The sequence below is a fragment of the Perognathus longimembris genome, chromosome 3 (genome assembly GCF_023159225.1).
Source record: "Perognathus longimembris pacificus isolate PPM17 chromosome 3, ASM2315922v1, whole genome shotgun sequence".
Taxonomy (NCBI): Eukaryota; Metazoa; Chordata; class Mammalia; order Rodentia; family Heteromyidae; genus Perognathus; species Perognathus longimembris.
The window spans coordinates 7,540,572-7,567,161 of NC_063163.1; the positions used below are offsets into that span (position 1 = coordinate 7,540,572).

At 36.5% G+C, this 26,590-nt stretch overlaps 1 protein-coding gene across 2 annotated transcripts in view; it reads right to left on the minus strand.

The window, feature by feature from the left end:
* The window catches only part of Pcca (propionyl-CoA carboxylase subunit alpha), a 310,079-nt gene that overhangs the window by 206,933 nt on the left and 76,556 nt on the right, over positions 1 to 26,590 (minus strand). For both annotated transcript variants that reach the window (XM_048341133.1, XM_048341132.1), the window contains exons 7-8: positions 14,821 to 14,952; positions 3,787 to 3,823 (exon numbers count right to left, since the gene is read on the minus strand). In XM_048341133.1, the coding sequence (XP_048197090.1) occupies positions 3,787 to 3,823; positions 14,821 to 14,952 (169 nt within the window). The remainder of the gene's footprint in view (positions 1 to 3,786; positions 3,824 to 14,820; positions 14,953 to 26,590) is intronic.

Sequence of the window (26,590 nt, forward strand, 5' to 3'; positions counted from 1 at the left end):
GTATAAAAACAAACACACAGAAGTAATACAGTAAGTCTTCACTGTCTCATACCACATCAATGATTAGAAACTGCTTCTTTAACTCCACATACAACTTCCTTAGGTATTTTACAGTATTTTGTACAAAATAGTAACTCTAATTTTAGTCACATCCTGAATCCTCATTAGGTACCCAAAGTTATGATGAAAAATTTATGATGTTTAGAGCCAACATTTAAATCAATGGTTAGTGACCTGGAGCAAATTACTATTTCTAATCCTTAATTTCTTATAAATGTCAACAAAAATAATTAAGCCCAAAAATTAGCATTAGAAATAACATTTCCAAAGTTTCTGGCACACAGAGGGAAATGTTCCATAAATAGAAGCTACTATAATGCAAAAATCCTCTAATATATCAATGCTTATTAGTTATTTTCAACTTATTAGCTTAGATTCTGTTTCCAGAAAAGCTGTATAGATTACAGAGAGAATGTAACACAAAAACAGGGCTGGGAGTGTACTCAAAGCTAAGCTAGAGTATGTGACTATCATATACAAGGTCCAAAGTTTAATCCCTAATACAGTTAAAAAGAAAAAGTTGTGTGCCAAGTATGGCACATAGAACAACCAGAAACTCAAATGAATAGAGTCAAAGATTTTGTTAGAAATCAGTTACTTAAAACTGGGAATGTATTTTCTCACAGAAACAGTATGTATTTCAACACTTTTTTTTCTTTTTTTGTCAGTTGTGGAGCTTGAACTCAGGGCCTGGGCACTGTCCCTAAGCTCTTTTGCTCAAGACTCGCACTCTACCAGTTTGAGCCACAGTGCCACTTCTGAGTTTTGAGTGGTTAATTGGAGATAAGAGTCTCACAGGGACTTTTCTGTCCAGGCTAGCTTCGAACCTCAATCCCTAGATCTCAGCCTCCTGAGTAGCTAGGACTGCAGGCCTGAGCCACCTGTGTCTGCACCCAGCTACTTCAACTCTTAAATGAACTCACAATTGCTCATCAAAATCATTACATAGTTACAATATAACATCTACCAATAAAACTGATGAATTGCTAAAAAAAAAAATGAACCTACAAGACTTTAATATGTCATTTATTTTGGAAGCTAGCACTTGAAGGAGAAGATTTTATGGAAAGTTTCTGTAATGACTGAGAACAAAAAATCAAAAGCTTAATAAATGCTGATAACCTTAGTTCTTTATTGTATCACTTTGCCTTAAATTTTATGAGTTTCCTTTCTTTTATTACAAGCAAAACTCTAATAGTGAGAACTGCAATTGTTTCTTTCATAAATAAAATACAAGATAGGAAAGCAGAAGAAACTAAAGAAAAGAGAGTTGCACTGAATTTAGGAGGCCTATGTAGGGGGGCGGAAAAGGAGCTAAGACCCAGCATTAGTTTTGAAAGAGGAAAACAAAGTGGTAAGAACTAGTCAGGAGGGCTGGGAATGTGGCTTAGTGGTAGAATGCTTGCCTAGCATTCATGAAGCCCTGGGTTCGCTTCCTCAGTACCACATAGATAGAAATGGCTGGAAGTGGCACTGTGGCTCAAGTGGTAGAATACTCTCTAGCTAGAGTACCAGCCTTGAGCAAAAGAAGCTTAGGAACAGTGCCCAGGCCCCGAGTTCAAGCCCCAGGACTGGCAAAAAGAAAAAAAGAACTATTCAGAAGAGACCTACTGTGATTAACTCATTAGCTTAAAAGTTACAGGTAATAAAAAGATAGAAGAGGAAAAAAAAGTAAAGCTATCTGCAGTACACCATTTATACAAAGGAAATGTTCACAAGTAAAGATTCATGATTCAAAATGTGGCACAGCAGTATAATTCTAGGTTGCCTTCCAAACGCTTTTTTTTTTTTTTTTTTTTTTTTTGCCAGTCCTGGGGCTTGAACTCATTGCCTGAGCACTGTCCCTGGCTTCTTTTTGCTCAAGGCTAGCACTCTATCACTTGAGCCACAGTGCCACTTGTGGCCATTTTCTATATATGTGGTGCTGGGGAATTGAACCCAGGGCTTCATGTGTATGAGGCAAGCACTCTTGCCACTAGGCCATATTCCCAGCCTCCTCCAAATAGTTTTGTTTTTCATTTGTTTATTTTTTCTTGTCTGTTGTGGGTTTGAATTCAGAACCTGGGCACTGTCCCTGAACTTTTTTTGCTCAAGGCTAGTTCTCTATCACTTTGAGCCGCAGCACCACTTCTGGAGATAAGATTCTCACAACCTTTCCAGCTCCAGCTGACTATGAACTGTGATCCTCAGATCTCAGCCTCCTGAGTAGCCAGGATTACAGGCCTGAGCCCCAGCTCCAAATAGTTTTTATGTAGATAATATTACAATAGTACTACTATGTCCTAGTAGGTGTGTATGTGTGTGTGTGTGTGTGTGTGTATATATATATATATATATATATATATATATATATATATGGTACAACTAGGTAAAGAATTTTAGTTTAAGACTGTATGTGACTACACTATTTTAGGAAAGTCGACTCAAAATCAATAGCCATTGCTTTCAGGCAATGAAGAAGCCAGTAATTTATAAACCATACACAGCAACTTTTAGCGATCTAGTTAATTTAACTGAGAAGTTAAATACTAAAATGCTTTTTTAAAATGTTAATTCTTAATAATAAATAAAGAGATGTTACAGACAGATAAAATTAAGATTTTTTTTTATGGATTTACCTTAACCCCAGGGCATTTTTGCAAAACAAATAAACAACAACATGTACTTAATAAGTGCTACCAGAATTGCGAATGATTTGGTGCAGTTGCCAGAATTCAATGGCAGAATTTAGATGTTTGCAAATGAACAAATCTGAAATAATTCTGCCAGATCCAATTAGAAACAGGGATGCAACCAGCCAAACTTTTCACACCACTGAAGAACTGCTATCCTAGCCTGTCCCATTTCCAAAAAAAACCGTACCTTTTGATGAAGCGATCGCTTTTAGGTCAGTATTTGTCCATAGTATAAATACATAAACCTTTCCAAATTAAATGTTCCAACTGTAGACAAGACTGACAGATAATCAACTTGAATGAAGACACAAGATTTATGGAAATGTTGGTGTAAGATGCTAAAAAACCTGAGTTCCTGACTTCCAAGCATACAAATTTCTCTCACCTATTCACAAATTTCTGTCAAATGTATAAAAAAACTGATTTGATGCATAAAATTAGTAACGTTTTAATACCTTTGTTAATTAATGACAACCATATAGGTTTGCACATTTTCTCACTTAGCAGATATTGAAATAAGAATACTTCTGATAAATGTAAGATTTTGAAATTAAAAAGTAAAACAGCCATTAAGTATGTCATTTAGCTTACCTCTTACTCTGATTTAGGATATTCAGTTCTAACCTCTCACATTCTCTTTTATTTTCCCTTGCAAGGTTATTGCTATGATATTTAACATTTTAGGAAAAGGTAAAATTTTGAAAAATCTTGTATATCATATCTTTATTATACTCAAATGACCTCAACATACATTCAAACTGTGTACATACTAATTTATATTAAATCTCATCTTAAAGATTAGGCAATTAATTCTTTTAATTAACCACTGATTTAATCTTATAAAAGTACTAAGGCTAAGGTACTATTTAGAGTCCACTTTAATAACAAAATATGGTCATTCAACTGATAAATTTTTCCAGTGCACCAAGTAATCAGAAACCTAAAACTATTAAAATATTATTTGCTCTATGGGAATTACTTATTACATCTTTACTCAAGCATATCTGCTGAAAGACATAGAAACCCTACCAAAGTTAATTTAAGAACTTACCAATTTCCTTTGCAATCCTGACGGCTTCATCTGCATCCTGTAAAAGCAGGAAATGAGACTCAACATTAATCCCATGAGGCATTGCACAATGTCTTTAGGGCAGTCATATATTGCACTACTGTCTCCTCTGATTCATTTAATGCTCAATTTTACAACCTTCTAACCCTTTTCATTCAGAGAAATGTAAAATTAATACCATAAGTGGAATGTAAATTCTACCTCGTCATTATTATATTAAGAAACTCAAAGCAGTTTGAAATGAGCTGGCAGGAAGCACTACCAGAATCGCCAATGATCTGGTGCAGTTGCCAGAATTTAATGGCAGAATTTAGATGTTTACAATCAATACTGAATCATAAATCAGATCATTAAAGCTTGTCTGCAGCCAGCTTGTTTCTGTCTGATATTTATCATGTTTTCCTAGGTTCTGTCACCAGGGGGAGTAGATTCTCTATTGTTTGGGAGGAGCTCATTCAATTTTCCAGAAATAAAGAAGTAAATTTCCATTACCTATACCAATTTTTTAATCCCTCTGGTAATTTCCTTTATCTAGTCTATCTCTATGCATTATGGTACAAGTTTTATCTTTATAGTTGCAGATTATTACTTATGAAATTCAATTAACAAGCTGGCAAACTGAAATAAACTCCAAAAAGCCAAAACAGGAAAATACCTTTGTATACAGTACAAAGTAAGAGTTTATTGGTGTAAGAATTAGCTACTGAAAATATCAAACAATGCCACCTGTAACTCAAGTAGCTAGAAAAGCAAAAACTTCCCCTAAAGCTAAGTCATTCATTGATCATTAACTCGCTCCTAACACAACCAACATAGACTAGTCTTGACACATTTACCATATAACAATAAAGAGGATGCCAAACTCCAAGCCTCCTTCTCAAGTCAATTACTTTTGTAATTCAGGGACACTAGCTAAACTATTAATAGCGTTTTGAAACCACTAACCCATGTTGGCTGATTTTTCAGAAAATTTCAAATACTGAAATGAAGCCTGCTTTTTAAGCTAAAATACATGTTAAATGTGGAGCAATCATGTCAAAATCCCTCCCTAAAGAGGTAGGGAATGCTTATAACTGGTTCATTTATGTGTAATAAAAAAAAAATATCTTCCTTAAAAGTCTTCAGTACCTAATAACATCCCCTGGATAAGGAGGTTAGCAGGGGAAGTTGTCAGAAAAATTTAATTTCCTTTCATTAGCTAGTCTGCTCCACAAATAGGTGCTTGTTAAGTTCAAAGCAGTCCTGAAAGCGACATCAATTTTAAGTCTTTTTTTACTCTAAGTAGTCACATCTGCTAATGAGATTTCCCAAATAACAATTGTTTTCAAGTCAAGAGATAAATCTATACCTCCCACCCTACCCCCAAAAAAATCAAGGTTTACTGCTTTATTACACCTTGCTGTTTTCACTGACTCTACATTCCCCAACTTTTAGCTTGAAAGGATAAAAATCCATGAAAAGGTTCATTTAAGAATGTTAGTGGTTTCCATACATTGAGTTGGAAGGTTCTTTGTTCCAGCCAGTGACAGTTATTGGAGAATACTTGCTTTTAATAGCCTCTCTGTCAGGAAGTGTTAAACCTGCCAAATGTGAACAATTAGTGCCTTTCCAACAAACTACAGGAAGACTGATGGTTGATGAAGACAGGATTATAATAAACCTAGAGGGAAACTTTTCAGCATTTCTTTCAAAAGTGTAATGGTATTATTTGAAAAAGATAATCTGAGAGGAATTAAACTGACTTTTAAAAGTTTTATACTTGGAAAGAACAATCAAGTTTTAGAATATAAGACACAGAATTCATTAGTTATATGCTGTCACTTATTTATAGATACACATTATAGGTGTGTCACATACACATGTCTCAAAACTTCTAAAATTTCTTTATCCACTTCAGATTTTGTGAACTACAAGAAAACAATCTTTTCAGTACACTAACATTATTTTTCACCATGAAAATCAAATTCTAGTAAATGAACTGTCAAGTAAAATCAAACTGTCTTAAAAATTGCCGTTTAACTTGTCACTCCTCATATACCAAAAATTTATTAAGGATATATTATGTTCTATTATGTTCTAGACACTGGAAAATTCTATCGTTTCAAAAAAAACTACTACACATACCCAGTTTTATGGTCTTTCAACATAGTTTTATTATTGGGTTATATAAAATTGCTTTCAAAAAGATGAAAAGCCTCATAGAGCTCCAAAGTCAATGGCAATGACATGTGATATTGTGTAATTTCCATGTGAGGCTATAGATGAAGTTTTAACAAAACTTTGAAACAACTGGAAAAAGACCATCAATCACCAGAAAAACAGACAATTAAATATAAAGTTTGGACTAAGAGATCATTTCATATATAAATGAAATATGTTCAATAGTAACGATAATTACAGAAATGCAGGTTAAAACAATGAGATCCCATTTTCATCTAACAAATTAAATTATGATGATGTCCAAACATGCTGACTTGAAGGTTAAGCAAGCATTTCTCATATGATTAATGTCATAGGAAATGGCACAATCTTCTTAAAAGTAATTGTCAATATCTGCTGAAGTTTGATAACATGTGCCTTTTGACCTAGAAATCTTACCTAAACCATGGTGCTACAAAAAGAAAAATGTTATTTTATTTGCTGGAAGTTATCCTATTATTTCCTGCTGTGAGGCATATAAACAAATTAATTATTTTCAATATGTTCATGCTTTTTCAATAAAACTTAAAAACAATTTTTACAGGCGTTCAACAAGAAACTAATATTATAAATGTTACAATCATTATAATGGAATATTACATTGCCTTTAAAAAGAATGGGGTGTTCTACACATTTTCATTCATGTAGATAGTAACCAAGCACATACTTAGCATCAACAGTACATGCTCTCATAGGAGTTTCTGTAGTCTTCTGTAGTCTTCTGTAGTCTTATAAAAGAAAGTAGAAAATAAGCAAATCATTTCAAAACTGAAATAAATATTGTGTGGAAACAGAGTACGAAAAGAGGGAATAAGAGGGAAAACTGAGACACATGACTCAGAAAGTATCCATCTGATGTAACACTTGAAACCTAAGAACAAAAACGGTTCACTGCCACAGGAAGATTAGAGGAAAAGGAACCTACACAGACAGACATATATGAAAACTCTGGCTAGAAAGGAACATACTATGTTTATAGAAGAAATAGAAAGAAGGCCCATGAGGCTAGAACTGAAACATACTAAGGCAGTAGCAGAAAAGGAAGATAAGAGTGAAGGAGGTATAGTCATGTTTTGGCCAGTCCTTAACAGATGTGTTCCAAAATCCCAAAGGCCTTGGGTTTATGCAAGAGAAAGTTGCATCAGAATTCTGTTTTCAAAGGATAACTTAGGCACTGAATATATTATATATGCAAGATGTACCTAATATGCCTTGTGGGGGAAAAAGAATGCAGCAATACATGTGGTATGACCTACCTACATTAAAATAGAAATATTGTTTGGAATACATATGGAAGTTTATGTATGGACAAAAGACTCATCTTAAATTACTACTCAAATGCAGAATTAAGAGGTTTGGGGCAGGGGAGGTGGAGATTTATCTAACATTATATACTCTCAGGAACATGGTAAACCTTTTTACGAAAAAATATTATAATTTCACATGACTTTCACACTTTACAAACTAAATTCATCATAGTTGAATGTGTAATGATCGTTAAGGAATTAAATGTTGTCAAAACAAACTAGCCGCCAAATGTGGCGGTGCACACCAGTAAATCCAACACTCACAGGGCTGAGGCAGGAAGATGGCAAATGTACAGCCAGATTGGACTACAGAGTGAGACACTTACTAGAAAGCAAACAAATAGAAACACAACAGAATGCTTTCCCAAATCCATTTAAACTTTCATGACTTCCCACTGTCTTAGAAACAAGGGCAAACTCCTTAGCTTGGTCTTAATACTTAATCATACCTGCCTAAACCACAAGTCTCAGACCCACCTGATCCCATCAAATCCTGAACCCTCTACCCCAAATCCCAGATATTCTCCCTAGCCTCTCAGCACATCCTACTCTGTTCTGCTAAGCTCAAACAGGAACTCTCTTCTCACAAAATCATTTAAGTTCAGCCATATAAAGGGCCCAGAAAACACAGCAAAAAAAAATTTTAAGCATTATCTAAGTTTTTGTGTAACTCACGGGCTTGTAAAAAAGGGGGGACGGGGCTTAAATGTAATAAGGTACATAACATTTGCAAAGCATGCAACCGAAAAGTAATGAAGTGGTCATGTGACATGGGGGGAAAAAATCACTAAATGGAAAATAGACTCCTAGAAACCTGTGGTACAGTGACTTTAAAAAGAGGCTAACAGGGGCAGGGAATGTGGCTTAGCAGTATAGTGCTTGCCTAGCATGCATAAAGTGCTAGGTTTGATTCCTCAGTACCACATAAACAGAAAAAGCCAGAAGTAGCAATAGGGCTCAAGTGGTAGAGCACTAACCTTGAGCACAGAGAGGGCTCAGGGACAGCGCTCAGGCCCTGACCCCGGACTGGCAAAAAAAAAAAAAAAAGAGGCTAACAAAAGAAACAATGAAAACCACTATTTTTCTTAGGAGGGAGGCTACAGAGTAAGGCAGGGTCTCCAGAAAGCACATTTAAAAACTTGAACTTCAGCCCAGCAGCAAGGAAAGGACAGGCTTCACTCTGGCTGCACCATTTTGTTCTGTTTGTTGTGTATTTTGATTCAGGGTCCTGCCATATATGCCAAGCTAGTTTTGAACTGGAATCCTCCTGAGGGCTAGAATTACAGGCCTGCATCATTAGATCCAGATGCCAGCTTTATCATAAGGACTATGAGGATGTACAAAGAGTTCCAATAATTAAACACTAAAGAACAAGCAATTCAACTAAAAAATAACCATATAAAGTGAACAAACAGTTCATAAAAGAAAAAGTACCAATGATTACTAAATACATGAAAATGTTCAACATCCATAGCCACAGAAGAAATGTAAATCAAAAGGACACTGAGTCTATTTCAGCCCAGTCAGAGGAGCTATAATCAAGAAAACAGTAACAAATGCTGTCAAGCATGGAGGTGCAAGACGAGTTGCTGGGAATGTAACTTAGTGCAGCTATTATGGAGGTATGAAGTTTCCTAAAGAAACTAAAAGAAGAATTGTCACGTAACCTTACAGTACCAATCCTCACACAGAGCTGAAGGAATGTAAGTCAGCAAACAATAAAATGAGGCCTGTACACCCATGTTTATATCAGCACCATCACAATACGAAAATACGAACAAAGAAAATGTGAGGGGAAAAAAAAACCTACATATACACAACTGAGTCCTATTCGGCTATAAAGAATGAAATTATGCCATTTCCTGGAAAAATAGATAGAATTAGAGATGTGAAGAGAGAAAAGCCAGACTGAGGAAGACAAATATTCCATGTTCTCTATCATATGAGGAACCCAGACCTTCAAAATAAATTATGCAAGATGAGTGCTGGTGGCACATTCCCATAATCCTAGTTATTCCAAAGGCTGAGATTTGAAGACTGCTGTTTGAAACCAGCCCAGGCAGGAAAGTCCATGAGACTTAACTCAAATTAGCTACCAAAAAAGCAAGTAGTGGAATTGTGGCTCGGTGGCAGAGTGCTAGCCTTGACCAAAAAACTCAGGGACAACATCTAAGGCCCTTACTTCAAACTCCTAGATTAGCACCTAGGTAGGTAGGTAGGTAGACAGGTAGACAGACAGACAGACAGACAGACAGACAGACAGACAGACAGACAGAGATACTAATATAAAATGCACTACTAGGGATGGAAACCAGAAGGGTAGGAAGGGCCAAAGGAAAAGGTAAAGGCAGGTGAGTGAATTGAAATATTTTATATGCATTTATGAAAATAGAATAATGAAACCTTGTAAAATTTGTCTAAAAGGTGAAGGAGAGATAAGAAATAGGATATTGAATTTTGTGAGTACATTATAAGCACATATGCATATGACACAATGAAAACCCTTTTCATTCAATGTATGATAAGAAAATTTAATTATTCTTGGTTTAGCAGGAAAAATATAGTGGTGTTTAATACTCTGCTTTCTTTTTGTTCTGTTTTTTTTTTTTATAGGTCATAGGACTTGAACTCAAGGCCTGCGCACTGTCCCTGAGCTCTTTCACTCAAGGCTAGTACTATACCACTTTTAGCCAAAGCATCACTTCCAATTTTCTGGTGGTTAATTGGAGCTAGGAGTCTCATGGACTTTAGTGCCAGGCTGGCTTTGAACCTGATCCTCAGATCTCAGCCTCCTGAGTAGCTAGGATTACAGGCATGCACTACCAGCACCTGACTAAAGATAATTATTTTAACTTAAAAATAATTTTTTCAACAAAAGTATTAAATGAATTTTCCAAAAAAAGAAAAACTGATGTGCTGTTAAGTGTAGAACGAAATGTAGTAGTGTAATCATTGGTAATCTCTCCCAGAGTTACCTGACAACAAATAGATCCCATAATCCAACAAATAACCTTGCACCATCTTCCTCAACACCATCTACTTTGCTGTATTCCAGTACTTTAACTTAGGTCTCTGTCATTGCTTGCCTAAACTAAAGAAAAGGGGTTCTAATTTGAATACCACTCTCTGCCGATCCATTTTCTAAACAGCAAACAAAACAATTTTTCAAATCCCACAACTGTCTCACATTAATCCTTCTGCATGAAACTATTAGCAGGCTCCCAAAGCCACATGAACAGCATCCATGATCAGCTCCACAGCATTCATGCCATCATTATCTATAAGCTAAGCTTCCTCTCTAACTCCTGCTCCTAAAATAGCCCTTCACGCTGAACATCTGGAGATATCTAGAGTTACCATGGTTTTGCAATGTTTTCACTGACAACAGAGCTGTGTCCCCCATCAGGCTCATTTTATAGCTCACTCGTTACTTTTCATACCTCAAGTATCTCTGAGCTATTACTTTCACTGGGAAATCTGTCGTGATACCCCAAAACTCAATTTCAGTTCCTCATGCACTCTGAACTTAGTATTACTAAAATGCATTAAACTGTCTGAATACATTGAAAGTCTCCATAAGAGAACTTAAAGCTCTTTGAAATCAGGGTCAAATGAGCTGGAATCCTGCTTTCCACATCTATGCTTACTACTCTTAATACTCTGCTCTTACCTTCACAAAATCAACAAAACTAAACTCCTTAAAGGCAAAAATTTGATATCAAGTGATTACTCAAGAATTACATTTTAGTCCTTTAAGAAAACTAACAATAACAAACGTTGGCAGGGATGTGGCCAAAAGGGAACCCTACTTCTTTGCTGGTGGGAATGTAAACTGGTTCAGCCACTCTGGAAAGCTGAATGGAGATTCCTCAGAAGGCTAAACATAAAGCTCCCCTATGACCCAGCAACCCCACTTTTGGGCATCTACCCAAAAGACCACAAACAAGAACACACTAAAGCCACCAGCACAACAATGTTCATCGCAGCACAATTTGTCATAGCTAAAATATGGAACCAAGCCAGATACCCCTCAGTAGACGAATGGATCAGGAAAATGTGGTACATATACACAATGGAAGTTTATGCCTCTGTCAGAAATAATGACATTGCCCCATTCATAAGGAAATCAAAGAACTTGGAAAAAAAATTATACTAAGTGAAGTGAGCCAGACCCAAAGAAACATGGACTCTATGGTCTCCCCCATAGGGAATAATTAGCACAGGTTTAGGCTAGTCACAGCAGAAGATCACAAGAGCCTAATAGCTATGCCCCTATGAACGCATAAGATGATGCTAAGTAAAATGAACTCCATGTTACGGAAACGAGTGATATACCACTGCTGTAATTACTTTCAACATGCCATGTGAAACCGTAGCTTCTTTTGTTGATGATCCTCTTGTATCCATTCCTGTGGTCGTACTCGCGCTATCGCTGTATCTCATCTGAATACACTGGGTACTGTATATACTGGTATTAGAAATGAAGTAAAAGGGAATATCAAAATCGAGAGACAAAGGATAAAAAGACAAACGACTCCAAAAGCAATACTTGCAAAACTGTTTGGTGTAAACCAACTGAACAACTCCTTGGGGGAGAGGGAATGGAGGATGGGGGAGGGGGAATGAGGGAGGAGGTAACAAACAGTACAAGAACTGTACCCAAGACCTAACATATGAAACTGTAACCCCTCTGTACATCAACTTAACAATAAAATGAAATTTAAGAAAAAAGAATTACATTTTATAAACATTAGTTTCTCTAATGAAGTGATTATTTTAAAAAATAAAGTGAAAGCCATAGTGAGTACTAGGCAAGCCAGGCTGAGCTACAGTGAGAATTGATTTCAAAACTAATAAAATGATAATAAATATTTAAAATAATAATCTATAATAACAATATAAGAAAAGGAGGGGAGGTGGGAGTAAAAACATTTTAAGACAGAAGTTACTAATATAATAAAATAATGGATAATACTGACATATCTGCCACACTTATCCCAGCCTGCTTTCTTCCCTATTCCCTAATACTCCCTATTCTACTCTACTATATTTTTTATAAAAAAAAAAAATGTCATAGTAATGGATAAATAACATTCCATTGTGTATTTAACATATTCTTTATCCATTCATTCACTGCTAGGCTTCTAGGCTTAGTCCACAACTTGGTTGTTGTGAATCATGTCATAATAAACATGGTATGCAGTTATCAATATTATATGGTGACTTTTCTCCCTTTGGGTACATATCCAGAATTTCTATAGCTGTATCACAGATATTTATTTCATTTTCTAGTTTCATAAGGAACCTCTACACTGATCTCCACAGTGGCCATACTAATTTATTCCTAATTTCTACCACTAGCACAAAAGGGTCTTCCTGTGCTCTCAGCAACATTTGTTTATTATTTTCTTGATGACTGTCATACTGAGAAAAGGTGGACTCTCCAAGTCATTTTGATCTACATTTCCCTGATGGTTAAGTATCCTAGCTACTCAAGAGGCTGACACCTGAGAATCAATGTTCACAGCCAGCCCACCCAGTAAAGTTCTCAAGATTCTATCTCCAATTGACCAGCAAAAATCTGGACTGAATGTATTGCTCAAGTGAAGAAAACTAGCCATGAGTGGAAAAAGCCAACCAAGAACTCTAGGTACTGAGTTCAAATCCTTGTACTAGAAAAAAAATGTTGAATTTATGCTGGGTATGGCAGTAAGTCTCTGTAATCATAGGGCTTCGGAGACAGAAGCAGGAGGTTTGCATGTTCAAAGCCAAGCTGGGCTATATATAATATACATATACTGGATTTAATGAAAGGAAGAGCACTGCAAGAGAAATGCAATAAGAATGAATCAAGGTTGTAGTAAATTATAGATTAAGTAGAGAAAGAATCAAGGTTGCAGTAAATTATAGATTAAGTAGAGGTATAGACAAAAAAGGCAAGTAAAGGCAAGTCTTCTAAGATGTTCAGCTATAAAAAGGAAGAGAAAAAGGTAGTAAGTAGCTCTAGAGCAGTAAAGAATTATCTGATATGTGAAAATCATTAATGTCCTTTCTACTAAACATATGAGTATTGTTTATCATACTTCCTTCCTGCTTAGCCAAGTGACCATATCTGTTGGTTCAGTATTTTTAATAGCAATGGGAATAGAAAAGAGACAAAAGATGGGAACACTGTAGAGAACAGAGAAAAGAAAATCAGTAACAAACTATACTCCACAAAGGTTTGGGCAAATACAATCAGAGTATAAGAGGAAGAACTGGCAATACAGGAGATGTAGAACACCCCACACACAAACACACATAGCTATAGCAAAATCTGAGGATGCTCAAGTCCCCTATATTATAAAATGTGGTGTAGTACTTGCATATAGAGAGAAATAGAGATAGATGGACAGATAGATAGAGATAGATAGATAGATAGATAGATAGATAGATAGATATACATATATACACTCCCTCTAATGACTTACAATGCCTACAGTATTAACGCTAGATAAATAGCATTAGGGATTAATGACAAGAAAGAAAATCTATACATGTTTAGAACAAGCACATTTTTATTTTATTTTATTTTATTTATTTATTTTTGGCCAGTCCTGGGCCTTGGACTCAGGGCCTGAGCACTGTCCCTGGCTTCCTTTTGCTCAAGGCTAGCACTCTGCCACTTGAGCCACAGCGCCACTTCTGGCCATTTTCTGTATATGTGGTGCTGGGGAATCAAACCCAGGGCCTCATGTATACGAGGCAAGCTCTCTTGCCACTAGGCCATATCCCCAGCCCCTGGAACAAGCACATTTTTTAGCAAATATTTTCAATCTCAGTTTGTTTGGTTAGGGGATGTGGAATATGGACAGAAGGAGGGATGAGTGCACAGGTAAATATAGGCAAGCAGCTGAGGCTATTCATGAAGCAGAGACCAATCTTTGTAGCTACTTTGCAGTGCTTGAAATGGTTCTATACAATGAAAAATTGTCCAATAGGAAATGCCAGGGGAATAAAAAATAAACACTAAGATGAAGAATGCTTGCAAACTAATTCAACTCACAAGATTAAATATCTACAGAGAAAGTCTCTTCTCACAAAAAAAAAAAAAATTCTGTGGAGGAAAGCAGGCTACATTCCAATTGCTGGGCATCCTCCTCAGAATTTTTCAGCAAGTGATCTGGTCATTCATAGCTGTTTCTGTACAGAATGGCAATACATCTAATATATATGGAAAGAAGTTCAGGGCGAAAATACACAGATCATTTTATCATTAAATGTAATCCAGATATCTGATAACACATTTTAATCACCAAGTTTATTCCTATACGAGTCAATGCTGATTCATTATATGCATTGCTTAGTTTCTTGTTCTTTTCAGTTCATGCCACGAAAAATAATCCAAGTTGAACACCACTACTTTTTTGTCTTGTATATAGTAAAAAAACATACATTTTACCCATATTCTCTTCACAGAATGCTGGACTTGAGGACATACTATAAAGATTTGAGCAAAATAGTTTCTCACCTTGACTACTCCATCAAAGCCAGGAATTGTGTTAACCTTTGCTTTCTTGGCTAATAATTTGCTTTCAATCTTGTCACCCATGGCTTGAATAGCATGTGTATCGGGCCCAATGAAAATGACATCTTCTGCTGCCTGTGGAGAAAAACAAGTTGAAATTTATAACAAAAACATTACACAGCATGATATGGAGTTGTGATTTTATAAAAAGGATATCCAAACATGTATGTATAATTATATACTATAACTACAAATTTGTAATTACTATATTGCTACAACAAAAACTACTTTAAAGCATCTGAGCCAAAACACTAAAATATTTAATACTATTTAGTGTATATTACATGTACATAGATATATGAAAACAAAACCATATCACACAGAAAGCTGAAATTAATGAGAAACTCTTGATTAATTTTGACAGTACAATTTTGAAACCAACTTCTGTGATATTTATATATAAGACCTTGTCATCCAATGTGAATAGTAAGTTCCTCTTTAAATTACCTTGGAAATCTCTATAGCCTCAAATGTGTTGCAATACAGTGCCTAAAAAGAACACAAATAACTAACTCTGTGCCAGGCCTTTAGCTAAATGTGGGTGATAATATGGGTGAAAATGACCAGATATCAACAAAATCAAAAGAATATGAACAGATCTCAGACAAGAAATAAATTACAGTATGATATTCTGTGACTATAAAAGATGTGTCAAGAATAAGTATGCTAGGGGCTGGGAATGTGGCCTAGTGGTAGAGTGCTTGCCTCGTATACATGAAGCCCTGGGTTCAATTCCTCAGCACCACATATATAGAAAAAGCCAGAAGTGGGGCTGTGGCTCAAATGGTAGAGTGCTAGCCTTGAGCAAAAGGAAGCCAGGGACAGTGTAAAGGCCCTGAGTTCAAGCCCCAGGAGTGGACCAAAAAAAAAAAAAGTATGCTAGTCAGGTGCATCTTACATCTATAATCCTAGCTACTCAGTTCAGGACTGAGGATAGCATTTCAAAGCCAGCCTGGAGAGAAAAGCCTATGCAACTCTTATCTCCAATTACCAACAAGCCAGAAGTGGAACAGTGGCTCAAGTGTTAGAGTGTGAGCCTTGAACACAAAACCTTAGGGACAGCACACCCAAGTCCAGAGTTTAAGCCCCAAGACCAACAAAAAGAAAAAAGAAAAAATATATAAACACACACACACACACACACACACACACACACACACACACACACACACACACACACACACACACACCAGTGTCATTTTGGAGTACCATGTCCTGAACCCCATAAATAATAGTATAAAGCTCCAAACAAGGAGTGTCACAACTGTTAGGTATTACATAATAGCAAAAGTTCTGATAAAGAGGCAACACTAAAATAATCAGACAGCAAAGTCCACACACCTTTAATATATAATATAGGAACACAAATATTTACAATCATCAGTGTTATGAATGATGGGATTCTAAGTAAGAAAACTCTTTGGCATAATAGATGCTCTCAAAGTATCCAAGTTTTAACAGAACCTTGTTTTCATTAAAAAATAAGATAAACCTGGGAAACCACAAAAAATATAAAACCCACAAAAAGTGTAGCAATTCTACCTGAAAAAAAATGAGAGACCTACACTTCAATTTAATCTATGTTTCCAATGAGATGAAAGAATAATTCCAGACCAGAACAAAACTGATACTCCGGGGCTGGGGATATGGCCTAGTGGCAAGAGAGCTTGTCTCCTATACATGAGGCCCTGGGTTCGATTCCCCAGCACCACATATACAGAAAACGGCCAGAAGTAGCGCTGTGGCTCAAGTGGCAGAGTGATAGCCTTGAACAAAAAGAAGCCAGGGACAGTGCTCAGGCCCTGAGTCCAAGGCCCAGGACTGGCCAAAAAAAAAAAAAAAATGATACTCCATTCTCTTATCCCAAGTCTGAAACTCACTGAACACTACATGAAGGCAAAAGGAAAACTATCATGCTTCAACCACCAACTGTCTTTCCATATTCTCATTTTGCCTACTAAACTAGAAGAATTGTATCATAAATGCTGTCTTAAAACCCACTATGCCAGACAGATGTAATCAAGTAATCACAATACCCACACAAAGAGATGAAGAGGAATATAAATGAGATCATAAATACATTATGATTATAAAGTAAACTTCTGATTAACAGGAGCCCTGGACCACTGATTAACAAAAAACATTTCTTATAGATTCTAATTTCCGAAAACTTATTCCAAAATGCAAAATTATCCAGGAAAATGTTCACATCAAGTATTTAGTGACTATTCTTTGTCCCATTCCAACACAAAAGAAAAATAGTGGTGGGCTGAATAACTACAAATGTTTCAATGCACTTTCTTTTTTTATCATTCTGTTTTTGGAAGTATCTCTAGATTGGCCTTTATATGCAAATTACAGAAAACCAGGAAAAGAGCATCCTAGACTTCTGAATCCCATAATTCTACAGTAAAGTAAATAAATAAAGAAAAAAGACAATTTGTTAATGATGGAACATGCTTCAATGAACTGAGTACTTGATCTATGTGCTTTAGAACTTAAGGCCAGATCGTCTTCTGTTAAGAGTGTGTGTGTGTGTGTGTGTGTGTGTGTGTGTGTGTGTGTGTGTGTGTGTACATGCCCACACAGGTATACTGGGGCTTGTACCCATGGCCTGGGTGCTATCCCTGAGCATTTTTGTTCAAGGTTAGCTGTGCTTTACCACTTGAACCACAACTCCACTTTCAGCTTTTTGGTAATTTATTGGAGTCTCATGGACTTTCCTGCCTGACCTGGCTTCAAGCCATGGACCTCAGTTCTCAGCCTCCTGAGCAGCTTGGATTTCAGTCCTCAGTCACTGGCTTCTGGCTAATTCTGCATCTTTTTTTTTTTTTTTTTTTTGGGGGGTGCTGGTCTTCGGGCTTGGAATTTAAGGCCTGGTGCTGTCCCTGAGCTTCAGTTGCTCAAGGCTAATGCACTGCCACTTGAGCCACAGCCCTATTCCAGCTTTGTTTTTCTTCTTTTCAAGTAATTTTTTGGAGATAAGAGTCTCACAAACTTTCCTTCCTGGGCTGGCTTTGAACTGTGATCCTCAGATCCCAGCCTCCTTAGTAGCTACAATTACAGGTATGAGTCACCAGTGCCATTATTATGTTAACCATTATGGCAAGAAGCAAGAAGGGAGAGAATGAAGAGGGGAGAAGGAGGAGGAGGACCAGGAGGAAGAAGAAAAGAAGGAGGAAGAGGAAGAAGAATGAAAAAGAAGAGGAGTTGTTAGCTTCTTTCAATTCTACCATGAATAGTAACTAAATACAGACAAATTTGGTTATGAAAGAAGTGAAGATTTCTCCACTTATTTTTAGCTTTTCATCATTATTGGAAAATACTTTAATAGTGATTCCCGGGAAAAAAATAAATTACAAAAGCAGAAATCACTGCTCTAGGCTTCCATTCATTTCCTAAATACTGTGGGGTTTTAATGTTTCTGGTAAAATTTTGACAGAAGCATGAGAAACAGGGTTCGAATTTACATCAGGCTTTATGTTGGGAAGTTTCACATTTCTGAAAATTAAAAAGAGCTTATTTATTCAGAGTAGCTTACTAGTTAGAAAACTGTTCTGCATAAATTCAGACTTTGAAAACGTATATGCTGTAGATCCCACACAAGACAGAACAATAAAAAAAACTGCTGAACTGCCCAAAAAACATAGATTCTGGTTCTCTGCTAACAATACATGGAATTTCTGGTGGGTGGCATAAGGAGTGCTGTCATAAGGAGTTTAATACAAGAAAAAATGAGTAATAAAACAGGATTTCAAAGCTGCAGCTATATCATTACTAGGGGATACAGCTCAGTGGTAGAATGCTTATCTAGAATTCATGAAGCTTCATGTATGATCTGCAGCACTGCAAAAGTGAAAGAGAAAATATAGTAGATGTATGTGTATATAGGAATGCACATGTATATAACATACATTATGTTATACAGTATGTTATTACATATACAGTATGTTATTACATAAATGTGTATATATACATATATGCCTTGCATGCATACACATGTGCATGTGTATGTTTATGTAAATACATGCATATATATGTGTACATATATGTGTAGATACTATTTTTCTTTTTATGCTGCTATAATTTTTTGTGTGTGCAGATACTTTTTATATGCTCATCTTGATGGGTCTAATTTGAAAACATTTTAGAAGTTTTCTTACATCATCTCACGGGAGCCTGACTGGATTATAACAACATATTAAGTATTTAATTAAGTCAGTACAAAATATATTGTGTTTTATATGTTATACATACATTGCTTGAAAAATACATGCTACAAACCTATTCATACAAATATTTTACTTTAGCTGTGTCAACATAAAAGGCCCACTAGAAAGAAGTCAGTCAATAGCAATGTCCATACCTAGCATTTTAAATGTTGTCTCCAAAACTATTGTGTTGTTGTTATGTTCAACGTACCATGTGAAATTATGCCATTTTCTTTTGTCTTTCTTCCCCATGATTTTATCCCTAATGTCACTGTAACTGATTTTGGTACCCTAGGTATTGTATATACGTGTATCAGAATAGGGAAGGGAAGGGAAACATCAAAATGGAGAGACAAAAGGGTAAAAGGTGAACCAATGCAACACCAATACTTAGAAAAATATATGCTGTAAAGCAACTGTACAACTCGGGGGGGGAGGGGAAAGCCGGGACAAAAATGAGGGACAAGGTAACAAGTTTGATAAGGAATGTACTCCCTGCCTTACATAGGAAACTGTAACCCCTCTGTACATCACTTTGACAATAAATCAGAGAGAGAGAGAGGGAGGGAGGGAGGGAGGGAGGGAGGGAGGGAGGGAGGGAGGGAGGGAGGGAGGGAGGAGAAGAAAGAAAGAGAGAGAGAGAGAGAGAAAGAAAGAAAGAAAGAAAGAAAGAAAGAAAGAAAGAAAGAAAGAAAGAAAGAAAGAGAGAAAGAAAGAAAAAGAAAGAAAAGAAACCAAGTTAGCATCTCCAAAACCTGTCTGAGTAAAAAGCCCTGAGGAGGAAATGTGAAGCATGAACCTAGATCTTGTTAGATAAGAAAGAAGCTATAAAACATAATGTGGTGGCTGGGAATATGGCCTAGTGGTAAAGTGCTCATTTCGTACGCATGAAGCCCTGGGTTCAATTCCTCTGCACCACATATACAGAAAAGGCCAGAAGTGGTACTGTGGCTCAAGTGGTGGTGTGCTAGCCTTGAGCAAAAAGAAGCCAGGGACAGTGCTCAGGCTCTGAGTCCAAGCCCCAGGAGTGGCAAAAAAAAAAAAAAAAAAAAAGATAATGTGGAGGCTGGGAATATATAGACCTAGTGGCAAGAGTGCTTGCCTTGTATATGAAGCCCTGGGTTTGATTCCCCAGCACCACATATACAGAAAACGGCCAGAAGTGGCGCTGTGGCTCAAGTGGCAGAGTGCTAACCTTGAGCAAAAAGAAGCCAGGGACAGTGCTCAGGCCCTGAGTCCAAGGCCCAAGACAGGCAAAAAAAAAAAAAAAAAGAGAGAGAGAGAGATGTGATCAAATCATGAGCTACTTTCAGTCGTGGGGCTTGAACTCTGGGCCTGGGCACTGTCCCTGAGCTCTTCAGCTGAAGTCTAGCACGCTACCACTTGAGCCACAGCACCACTTCTGGTTTTCTGGTAGTTAACTGGAGACAAGAGTCTCATGGACTTTTCTGCCCGAGCTGGTTTTGAACCATGATCCTCAGATCTCAGCCTTCTGAGTAGCTAGAATAACAGGCGTGAGCCACCAGCACCTGGCTCATGGTAATTTTTTTAATACCTAGCTTACAGGATAAGACACTAATTCATTACCTCAAATGCTATTTTTAAAAAACAATAAGGTAACAAAGTAAGCATTATCTTGCTTTTCCTATGTAAGCTAATTCAGTAAGTAAACAATACCTGAGGGAAAAAGTCTCTATAAATATGCTTCAATTAACTAATGAAACAAAAAGATATGAACATCTTATTATCCAATAAGTTACTAACCATGGACATTAAGTATCAAAGGCAGAGATGTCAAAAGAGCTAAGGAGACATTAAGTGACTTACATTCTGTGCCTCCTACAATCCTGTTCAAAGAACTCAACCTCAATCTGATCCCATCTCTGAGTACAGGTTCCAATTTGTGGAAAGCCCAGAATGAAGGAAAATACAATGAGGGGAAATTCTACAGGTCAAATGCTGACATTCTTCAACAGATAAAAGGTAAGGAAAGGGAAGAGAAGCAAGGAGAGGGGGGCAGTCTACATACTAAGAAAGATTCAAAAGACATATCAAATTTTAAAATGAGTAGAAAAGACTTAAATCATGATGATTAAACATGTACATTTGGACAATTATTTTTTAAATCCAAGAACATGACTATTATAAATGCCAAAGTAATGGAATACACAAAGAGAGGTTGGAGGTCAATATTGAGATGGGTTCACATGTCAGGCATTCTAGGAGTCAGGTTATTGGTATTGGTAATAGTTGGAAGTTTAGTCACCCTGTAATAGTTTATTAGAGGTAAATGTCTTAGGTAGTTTTCCTATATGTCTTTTACAATAAAGATTCTGGGGGGCTGGGGATATGGCCTAGTGGCAAGAGTGCTTGCCTCATATACATGAGGCCCTGGGTTCAATTCCCCAGCACCACATATACAGAAAATGGCCAGAAGTGGCACTGTGGCTCGAGTGGCAGAGTGCTAGCCTTGAGAAAAAAAAAAAAAGAAAAAAAAAGACAGTGCTCAGGCCCTGAGTCCAAGCCCCAGGACTGGCAAAAAAAAAAAAAAAAAGATTCTGAAGACAATCTGAACATAGCCACTAGCTTTAAGAAGTGAAACCAATACCCCAACTATGAACCAGCTACAGCAGCACACCCATGGCAAATAAGGTGTTTCCCAGGCTAGTTTGCCAGCCTCTTCACAGAAAGTTTGCTTTGAAAAAATTGGGAAATAAATGCATTTTCATGTTTAGCTAGGATGTGCAGTTAAGACTGCCTGCCATTTTATACAAACTGGTGAAATGCCACTAGAGATGATAGGAGGAAACCATAATGTACAAAAATATCAGTTTCACTGGCTTGAACACTGACGGGCAGAAGAGAATCCAGCCTCTATACCATCTCTCCTTCCAATACATTCCAATTTTGGTCATTAGTTTTTAACCTGAACTCAGTGTGCTTTCAAAAATAAACATTACAATAAGGTGAACGCTTAAATACACAGGAGGGAAGACTATTCCTAATGGACTGTTCATGATCACAAAAACACCAATCCTATGGAGAAGAGCCTTGCCACTACTACAAAATACTGTCGTCGACCTTCAAAGTTGGAGCAATGATAATACGTGATTAGAGAGGACTGGGGTAAAAATCACAATTAATTCTAACTCTAATTGGAGGGTATCTATGAGAGGAGGACAGAATGACCTAGAAAGAGATGCCTTCAGTCCCCAATCTCCCACATACAGAGAAGTCACTTGGACCTGAGGTCTGGTTCAGTGGTACAATGTCTGCCCGACCATTCAGAGGCCTTGGGTTGAAGGAGGAGGTAATAATCCTGTCATTCTTTAGGATAAAAATAGAACTTTATTATTGTGGAAAATCCGTAGGAGAAGTGCACAAACGTTCTATTTTAAAATTCTAATAAAAGCATAAGCCTGTTAGTTTTAAGTCATTTGGGATGCTAACTGCAAATTCACTTGAAATCTAATAACATACTTACAAACTGTATTTCACTTATGGAACATTGTATATACTTTCTTTAACCAATGGAACCTGTGTCTTTTCTCTTTCAATGTTATTGGGATCTGGATTTCATTTAGTCTAATGTATATTCGGTATTAAGTGTCTACCTGGCCCAATGTGCCCAAATGGTACTATTACTTCCAGATGACAGCTCTGTACAGTACTGCGTTAAGGAAAGAGAATAGTCATAACTTTCTCTGCTATAACTATTGCCAGAAATCAGGCTTCTAGTTAAGTATATTTTAAGCAATATGATTAAACATAAAACCTTGTTTTTTCACACGTGCTGAGAGTGGGCACTGCTGGTAAGCAAACACTCTATTATAATGTTTGGCAGTAGAATGTTTCCATTTCTAGTTCTCAGCTAAAATTAAACAAGAATAATATTCAGTATCTTCTATCAAGTGTATTAGGGTTTCAAGGAAAGAGTTAAGGTAAACAAGAGGCTGTTGGTATTCTTTCTTTCATTAGAAATCACTTAAACTTTAGATGTCTGGATATCTTTGTACTTGAAATAAGTTTTGCAAACTTTTTAAGAAATTTTTTAAATTCAAATTACTACGTTGTGTGTTAAATTTGAAACTGTTCTTCCATGCCTAAATGATGAAGATTAAAATTTGCTCGTGTTTGTCATTTCTTCTGTACATATCTGATTATTATTTTTATCTCTCTGATAATCTACTTCCAGAAAAGTAGTGGTTAAGCTTCAACATCATATATTCTGTGGTAAGTCTACTATAAAGAGATGAGTTAGAATAAACCTGATCAGGCTTTTTTTTTTCTCTGCATGAAATGTAGCTGCAATAACATTTACAGCTCAGACTCATTCTAAGTTCCTAATGTTTAGGAATGCAAATGAAGTATTTTGTGTCTTCCCTGGGCCTAGAGATGTTCTATGAAAAAACAGAAAGAGGTTTCTATGATTAATTCCACAGATTTGCTTTACCATGTAAAATCTTAGACTGGTAGAACTGGCAGTAATCATTAAGATAGACAGCAATAGAGAAGATGGCCAGAGAAAACTCAATAACATGTTTGGCAATAACAGCACGAAAGAACTGAAGTTAAAAAAAAAAAACAACAACAACAAACCAACACTGGGTATTGGGATAAATTTTAATCTCCAGCTACTAAAATTTATAGTTTAATACTAGAGAATTATGAAAATAATACTAAATTGTCAAATGGGGCTTGGAATATGGCCTAGCGGTAGAGTGCTTGCTTCATATGCATGAAGCCCTGAGTTCGATTCCTCAGCACCACATATATAGAAAACGGCCAGAAGTGGCGCTGTGGCTCAAGTGGCAGAGTGCTAGCCTTGAGCAAAAAGAAGGCAGGGACAGTGCTCAGGCCCTGAGTCCAAGGTCCAGGACTGGAAAAAATAAAATAAAATAAAATTGCCAAATGTATCACTTTTCTTACATTTCTCAGATGTTACAATTTTGCTTTTTAATAATGCTTTAATTAAAAATACAAATGCAAATTTTAAAGTACTTTTAAGATGCATCTTTTCAGAAAACAAGGTAAAAAACAACAAATTCCAAGTGTGGCATGCAATACTGATGTCTTCCTCATGCAAACTGATTGTAGGAATGATTTAGTTTTGAAGTTGTAATCTCTTCCTTTGTATCTTTAATAAAACACCTATATTTTATAATCCCTATAATTTAGATATTTAAAATGAATTGCTTCCTATATCTTTCTGATTCAGTTCTTGTTAATGCTTCATGAATACTGAAATTAACTATTACTGTTAGGTTCCAAAATATTTTCCAGTTCAAGTTTATAATATAACATAATAACTATGAATTCAGATGAGCAATTTTGCAGTTTAAGCAGAGAAAAAATTGCTAGCACTTCAATTAGCATCAGCGGATATGGATATAGGTATAGTCCTTTAACACTCACAGAGCTGATGGCAGGGAGGAACAGGAAGCTGGGACAGTGCAGTTTTATTTGTGTCAGTCCTGGAACTTGAACTCAAGCCCTGAGTGCACTGTCTTTAGTTTCTTCATTAAAAGCTGGCACTTGGGCTGGGGATATAGCCTAGTGGCAAGAGTGCCTGCCTCGGATACATGAGGCCCTAGGTTCGATTCCCCAGCACCACATATACAGAAAACGGCCAGAAGCGGCGCTGTGGCTCAAGTGGCAGAGTGCTAGCCTTGAGCGGGAAGAAGCCAGGGACAGTGCTCAGGCCCTGAGTCCAAGGCCGAGGACTGGCCAAAAAAAAAAAAAAAAAGCTGGCACTTTACCACTTAAGCCACTGCTCCACTTCTAGCTCTTAGGTAGTTAACTGGACTTTCTTGCCTGGGCTACCTTCAAACCGCAATGACAAGCCACTAAGAAATTCTGAGTACTTCTGGTAGAGCCACTTGTCAATAACATCAAACGGCTCCAACTGGAAAGATGGCGATAGAAGATTATCACTGGATTAGTGGAGTGAACGTAGACAAAGGCATAAGTAACGGAACAGCAGAAGGAACTAAATAGAGAAGAAAGAGGGAAGGAAAGCTATAGTAATACAAACTGGAGATATGGCAGTGGATTTATGAAGAACAAACAAATTAGATGTAGTCAAAATGATTGTACTGTTTTCAGGCCAACTTAACTAAAATTAAAAGAACTGACAGGTTTGTTTGTATGGAAAACAAGCTCCATTCTGAGCATAAAAGACTTCCTCCTCATAAGACTACCAAAAGGAGGTATCTAAAGAAGGTATAGATATTTAGCCTTGGCAATGTCTTCAGTAAAAGAGAAACAAACCAATAATAACCACACCTTATAATAGAAACCTTATGAGATCATTACTGTCACATGGTAGGAAGTACAACTAACAGGACTGAAATTGTTTACTGACTTAATCAGTGCCTTAAATACTTCTAACAGAAAAAGGGTATTTAGGAAGTATTATTCATGCTGGTTAAGAATGCTTTTTGGTTTTAAAAGCTCAATTTTGACACTGTATTTGCTACACTTGACAAGGCTTTAACTTTCTTTTCATAATGCTATTTAATTATACATAAACTTCAATAGCCTTTCCTAAATGTTTCGCTTCTACATCCAGGCCAGAAGTTGAATGGAATATCTACAAGAAGTCAATTTAACACACAAGCACAGTCATCAAAGACAAAAGTGCAATCTGAGAATAGCATACCATCTGTTCTACCTACCTCACCATTCAAAATTCCAAACTAGCAGGGTGCTGGCGGCTCAAGCCTATAATTCTAATTACTCAGAAGGCTAAGATTCAATGCCAACCTAAGCAGACACATCTAAGAGATTATCTCAGGTTAATCAGCAAAAAGCCTGAAGTAGGGGCATGACTCAAGTGGTACAGGATTAGCCATGAATAAAAAAGCTGACTAAGTACACAGAAGGCCCTGGGGTCAAGACACAGTTGCAGAAAAAAAAGAAAAGAAAAATAAAATTACCTCACCATGCTTTTATCATACACTATGAATTAGTCACAAGACATTTTCGACTACTGTAAGAGAAGGCTACATTCTTCTTGATACATGCCAAAAAATAAAATAAAATAAAAGGATCTCATGAAACAACTAATTTGAAATCGATTTTCCTGTCCTCATTCTGCTATTATTAACAGAACCCAAAGAAATTTAGTTCAATACATTCCAACTAGCCAATCTACCAAAGAAGTTAAAATTAACAATATGTAACATGACTTCAGGCTATTCGGGGGTTTGCTGTTGTTGTTTGGTTAGCTGGTTGGGGTTGTTGGTTGATGAGTTGGTTGGTAATTTTATAGATTTAAAATGTTACAGTATTGAAAAATTATGAAAACCTAGAAATTGTTGGAACTATCAAATGACCAAGATATATCTGTGAAATAACCACATAAACACACTTGTCCTTTTTTTTTAAAAAAAAAAAAAAGAGGAGTTATCTAAAATATTTTATATCTTTATAAAACTCGGAGTGATGTTATACATCACCCAGAAATCACATATAAAATATATTATCCCCACCTTGGGTCA